This window comes from Rhinolophus sinicus, chromosome 1 (genome assembly GCF_057876585.1).
Source record: "Rhinolophus sinicus isolate RSI-liver-muscle chromosome 1, RSI-T2T, whole genome shotgun sequence".
NCBI classification, from domain to species: domain Eukaryota; kingdom Metazoa; phylum Chordata; class Mammalia; order Chiroptera; family Rhinolophidae; genus Rhinolophus; species Rhinolophus sinicus.
Window position 1 is genome coordinate 27,064,083 of NC_142501.1, and position 6,720 is coordinate 27,070,802.

Genomic DNA, 6,720 nt, shown 5'->3' on the forward strand with positions numbered 1-6,720 from the left:
GGAAGGTGACATTGAGAGTTGGATAGTAGATGGTTGGTAAGTTAGTACCAAAGGTATTAGCAAAATTTTCTAGGAATTCTCCATTGAAAAAAGGGTAATAAATTTATCAATCATGAGATATTACAGATTACATTACCTTTTTTGGATTATGCATATTTATTGCAGTCAGAAATATTTCAAGAGTCACTAAATTGCATCATCTCAAGAAATTTTGTTCCTTCTTTTAAATCTTATCCACTCTCCAAAGGATTTAAGATAGACAGGGAAAACAGTGTTTATGTACTTTTTGTGAAGTGCTAGTTGGGAGGGAGGAGGTAGAGAGAGGCAATTTAATATAACTTATAGTAAGTCCTCATTCCAACTGAGAAGTGTAATATATTACCTACCTCAATATAAACCACCGGGAACTGAAAAAAAGAAATATGAGTGTAAGATAGAGTTTAGAAAGAAACAACCATGACATCAGCATTGATAGGTTATCTGGATCAGAGAAAGTGATTCTGTTTATTTCTTCGCCAAACGAAATTGTGTACCAGTTTGGTTCACAGCACTTTATATGTTCAGTTTGGGATGTACCTCTCTTAAGAAATCATGGTATTTATCTTTGAGATATTTTTTTTCTAAGAGAGAAATCAAATGCATTTATTTTTCTTTTGTTCAATAAAAATTGCTGGTATATTTAAGAGGATAAATTAAGCTGGATATTTAATTTATTTTAAGAATGTAATTGATGAACTGATGTCCCTTATTCTCCTTATGAAGTCTTTCTCTGGTAGATTTAGGTGCCTCATATTGGTCTCAGGTTCTCCAAAAAAATGGGCTTTAATTTTTGCCTGTTTCTCCCAACCTCACCCATTGTTATGAGACTCACCGTTTCATTCAAAGGGTGAAAATTGACATCCACAGAGACAATGCGGAATCTCACTGAAATATAGAGATTTTCCCCATGAAATCCAATGGGAATCCAGATTACAACATGCCAAGACTTCCATGACTGCAGAATAAAGTAATAGAGAACCCCACTCTCCGCCCCCAAACTCCACCCCTTATAGTTGCCCTTGCTCATATGATTCCTTATACCTGTTTGTCCTGGTTTATAGATGGGTTTGTCTGTTTGGACAAAGACGAGGCTCTTTGCTTTTGTTACTTGTATTGGCTTCCTCTTTATGAACTCCTGGGTTGGCCCTTTCACCTGAACAGTAATGAACGCTGAAGAAGATGGCAACTCTGGAATCTGTAAAACAGAAATGAGCTAAAGAATCTGCCTAGACCCACTTTTGGATGTTTCAGCCTCAGCCTTTATGATATTCTCATTTCTCTGCCTAGTCCCATGAGAATTAGTAGGGGATAGGCCAAGGATTATTTCCCCTGTTTTATAGATTATTATGATTGTGTAACATGACAGTAACAATTTGTTGATTTAATTAAAGAGAAAATGTCATTGCAATAAAATGAACTAATTCTTCAACCAGCAATGACAGTGAAGGAAATAACACGCTTGCATTTTCACAGTAATTATATGTTATCATTGGTAGTAAGCCAGTATGATTAACTAAATATTTAATACCTTAAGTAATAAAAGTTACTAGGACTGTCATGCAGGGTGTCAGGTGGGGTTTCTAGATGCCCTCCCCTCGCAGGATATGGTGAGGCCAAAAAGGAACGCCAACGGAGCCATAGATAGGGGAGTCATACCACTATAGTCTCACTGGCGGCTGGGTTGGAGACACAGGAAGCAGGAGCCACACTATCCACAACCTGCCGTCCACTTCTCTCTGCCAACCAACCCCACTTGCTAGCTGCAATCCGCTGTGCTAACTGCAATCCACTCTTGGTAGCTCAGCCACCATCTTCTTGCTAGCCCCTATTTTCTACTAGCGAGGCCTTGGCAGTTATATTAGTGGCCAATGGCTCACTGGTTACAGCTGGCGGCCAACTAGCCACAGCTGATGGCCATCCAATCACAGTTGATGTCTATTTACTACCTGAGCCAGTACCTTTCCATGTGAGGCTGAGAGCCTGGAAACTGCACTTCTGGCTCTGTCCCCACAAGGACACTATATTAACCATCAGTCATCTGTGAGATCTTAGATAAGTCACTTAACTTTATGAATCTCAGTGTTTATATCTGTGATGGCGTAAACATTATTTATCTTAGAAGTTCAAGAGCAAATGAAATCTTTCCTATACCCACTGCTACCTTTCATATATTGCACTAGATCTGTTTGTAAATATCATGTAAGCACATTCAGTAGAACTTTCATTTTTAGAATCTAATTTGAAATTCACTCTGTATTCCTTATTTTTTCTTCATTATGCTTTTTTTGGTTGTTGTGGTTGGAGGTCAGAACACAAGGCATCAACTAATATGCACATTCTTTAACAATATCCCTTATTCCAAGGAGTGATACTGACAGTGAAGGGACTGCAGTAGAAGGAGTCCTTCTCTGCCACCAGGTCTGTGAGGAGAGCCTTGCTGTACGTTCCATACTCCAGAATTACGTTAAGTGTCACTGTCTCATTCAGGTGATTAAGCATGATGCAGGCCTTCTCAGGCAACTCAGCGTACAGCTGTGATGGGACCACCACCAGGTACTGCCTGTGGAGAAGAAGGGACCGGATCAACCATGGAGATGTTAAAAACACATCATTATTGTGGCTGTTTCCGAGAAAATCTTTGCTACTGCCACCAATCAGAGCAAAGCCGGATTTCAGCAAGAGTGTATTCTTCAAAGGCCAATCCAAAATACCTTAGAACCCCCCAATAAGCTAAACATTAATATGCTTCTTTTGCAGAAATATTCCCCCTCATAATATTTATAAATCTGTTAATAAGTTATAGATAAGCAATCCATGAGTTATTACGTATTTTGATAGAATTAATTTCCAACTTTAGGAATGGATCAAGAAAATGTGATTATATATAATAGAATATTTTTCAGCCTTAAAAAAGAAGGAAATCCTGCTGTTTGTGACAACGTGGGTGGACCTTGAGGGCATTATGCTAAGTGAAATAAGCCAGACAGAGGAAGATAATATTGTATGGTATCGCTTATATGTGGACTCTAAAAACAAAAAGAAAACCAAATTCATAGAAACAGAAATTAGAAAAGTGGTTGCCAGGGGCTGGGGGGTGGTGGAGGAAATAAGGAGAGGTTGGTAAAAGGGTACAAATTTTCAGTTATAAGATGCATAAGATCTGAGGATACAATGTACAACATGGTGCCTACAATTGATAACTCAATTGTATAACTGAAATTTGCTAAGAGAGTAGAACTTAAGCATTTTACCATAAAGAAAAAAAAAGAAAATAAATATGTGAGACATACATGAATAATTAACTCAACGAGGGGAACCCTTTCACAATATATACATATGTCAAATCATGTTGGACACTTTAAATACAATTTTATTTGTCAATTGTATGGCAATAAAGCTGAAAACACATTTCATTATTTTTAGCAACAACTAAATGTTATCAATCAATTAATCATTACTGAAAGTATTAAGAACCTGTCTTCATGTGGTCTTGGGTATCATATGGATGATAGCATGAATTTCTTTGTTCCAGGAAACACTAAAGAGATACCACTAATAAATAGGGAGGAGCCGAATTGCTTTTTACTACTGTTACAGATACAACTTTAGCTCTTTTCTATCTTTCACTCTCTGGTAACGGGAGAAAAGCCATGCCAAGCTAGGCTAATCACCAAATGTATTACCATATACACCCAGAAGAAAGTATCACTCAGCTATGGCTCTTTGGTCATCATTTATAATCACCCAACAAATTGCACTTCAAAAACTCAGCTTGCCCATGCCTCTCTCCTTCTGAAGTGTCCTTCTCTATCTGGAAAACTTCTATTTGCTTCATGAGACTTATCTCGAGGAGCGTTTGAGATCTTGCTCTCTGGCATATGTTATCAGTTTGGCTCTAATAACCTCTTATAAAAATTCTTAAAAAAAAACTTATCTTGAAAACAACTTTCTCTATACAGACTTAGATGATGCCCCTTCCCTTATATCAGGTCCCATGAGGAGTTAGGTTTCCTTTGTGAATATCCTCACAGAAACCTGCAATGCCTGCCTCTGTTTTTGCACTGTGTTTTTCATTTTTCTGTGCACCAACTCTTTCTCTTTTCTGTACTGTTTAAGGGCAGGGTCTACATTTTATTAATCTTTATATTCCCAAGATCTAATGCCAGCCCCTAAAGGTTTGCTGAAGGATTAAGTAAACTGACACACAAAATCCTGGCTTGTCTGTAGGTCATGCATCCATTTTGGCAAGCCCTGACTTGGGAAAAACACAAACACTGAGTCACTTCACGGTAACCAAGACACTGAATCCCCTTTCACGAGCCAATAAAAATTTTATCATATTTTGGGTGAAGGTAGGAATTCTATATTTATATTTTATGAATGTTGTAGAATTTTATATCCTTATCTGGTGAATGTTTCATAAGTGTTACTGCCCTATATCTCTTGAGTTTTCTAGAATTGGAGTATACCTCTTTCCACATGAGAAATAACAACTTACTGACCCTTCCAAGCCCCTTTGACAACAGACCATTTTGCAGGGAATCAGAAAATAAATAAAAAGACAGACATCAAGAAGCAGACAACACGATGAGAAAGGGGAGGACAATAGACTATTCTGGAAATGTTGCTTACGGTTTTGAAGTAGCTGAAGCATCTCTGGGAAAAAGCAAGAAAAGTAGAATCAAGACTGGATTGGGCAGTTGATTTCCCCTCATGATGTGGAGAGGAAAAGGAAATAATGGAAGTCTGAGCCCTTGATTCCTTGAACTCTGCTCTTGTTTCAGAATCACTGGTTTTTATTTTATCTGATGGGCAGTGAAAGTAAATTGCTAAGCATTTATTTTTGTAATACATTAACTACTTCCAGTATAAAAAAAATCAATTCCACATCATTTCCACAGCTATCAGTATTCTTTCATCTACTTTCTCAAATTTTCTAAGAATTTGAAAAACAGTGCTTTGAGGCTACACTGGCTCTGGTTATTAATCAGCATTTTAAATATTTTTAAGAAAAAACAAACTAAATTAATAATTTGACAAAATTATAAATATATCTTGATTTCTCTTTCCTTTTTAAAAAGAACTATTAAGGTAAATACATACTCCAAATCTCTTCTTGGTAGTCCAGGGAACATCACATATTTTCCAAAGCTTCATCCTATATGGCTTTTTAAGGAAACAAAGAAATAAAATTTATCACAGGATTTTAAACAAAATCAGTTTGAAGATAATCTCACCATTTTGCTTTTTATAGCTATCCTTATATTTAACAAAGAAAATGATAGTTCATTTAGATATATCAACCCATGTTTTATATATTTATTGTTTTTAGTTAATTTAACATCTTGAATATAAGGCCAATTATTTTTTTTTGTTCTCTAAGGAAATAACCTTTATTTGATGAACACTCTAATTTAATTTAGCTTGAACAATATAAAAATATCTTATCAATAGTGATTATTTTATTTGCTTTCCAAGGGAGGTTGGGATATTAAAATCTATTTTAGTGACATTCTGAAAATAAGAAAGATCCACACTGTTACATTAATATAACTAGATCCCCACAAAATTGAAATGTGTATATTTTGATTAAAGAACTGGTTTGAATTATAAAATATGATATGATGAGAAACAGGCACATCTGTGAATGAAGCAAATTTTGTTCTTGACATACATTTTGTATATAATTTGAAAGAGTGAGAAGTGAAGATAATGTACATGGCAGCCCTCGGTGAACTGTAAAACTACATATGTGGAAGATATTAAAATTCCAATGATGATAATAAACTATGGGTGACATACAGTCATGAGACGCTTCATGACATTTTAGTCAGTGACAAACAGAATATATGAAGGTGGTTTCAAAAGATTATAATGGATTATAAGCAAAAAGTTTATTTGTGATTTTGGAAGAAAAGGCTGGACTGAATTACAATGCTGGGGAGGGGGCGGAGGTCCAAGGAATTGAGAGAGAAGTCTGTGTTTCTTTAGTCACAGATAATACTTTTTTCATGTCAGATTCCTGGGCGTCAGCAGCTGGTCGCAGCTACCTTGGAGACCTATTTTTCTTCTGCAAAACAAATGTTCTCTGTTTTGTTCTTTTTAAAAAAAACATAATTGCTCAGTTTAATTCAACTGTTACATCCAATTCTGCCATATATATATATATATATATATATATATATATATATATATATATATATATATATATATATAAAACGTTCCTTTCACAATCACATTGTTATGTGAGTACAGGTTTGTTGTTTTTGTACAGCTCCAGAAAGAGTTGGCACCAAACTCACATTAAAAAATAAAAAAAAAGGTTTTAAGGCTTAGGAAAAATACAGACTAGTAATTTTTCAATGCAGCTTAAAGGTTGAGAACAAGATGCTACGAGTTAATGAATCTTTAGGCAGTCCCCCATGTCTAGAGCACACTCTAAACCCACTCTTAGGGCCTCCGTGAGGGAAAGAAAGTGGGGAGAGAGATGAGGAGAAAGGTCAGGCAGGGAGTTCTGCTTCCCAGACTCTTTTGCTATAGTTCATGTTTTCCTCATCTCTCCGGGTCTGTCTTTCCATCTCCGGTTTCCCTTATCTCCATCCCAGAAATCCCTGCCAGTGGACAGAACTAGAGAGTTCTTCCTCTTCTTTGGCTAACAGTGAAGGTGGGGGTGAAGCCACA

The 6,720-nt window shown here is 36.2% G+C and overlaps 1 protein-coding gene across 2 annotated transcripts in view; it reads right to left on the reverse strand.

The window, feature by feature from the left end:
• LOC109435556 (pregnancy zone protein-like) overlaps positions 1–4,826 on the reverse strand; it is a 46,665-nt gene extending 41,839 nt beyond the window's left edge. The window contains exons 1-5 of one of the 2 annotated variants that reach the window (XM_019713504.3): positions 4,672–4,826; positions 2,416–2,599; positions 1,081–1,234; positions 872–924; positions 387–407 (exon numbers count right to left, since the gene is read on the reverse strand). In XM_019713504.3, coding sequence (XP_019569063.3) covers positions 387–407; positions 872–924; positions 1,081–1,234; positions 2,416–2,599; positions 4,672–4,754 — 495 coding nt within the window. In that variant the 5' untranslated portion in view covers positions 4,755–4,826. The remainder of the gene's footprint in view (positions 1–386; positions 408–871; positions 925–1,080; positions 1,235–2,415; positions 2,600–4,671) is intronic. The other variant, XM_019713505.3, reaches the window with a different exon arrangement.
• Between the last annotated feature and the right edge of the window lie 1,894 nt (positions 4,827–6,720).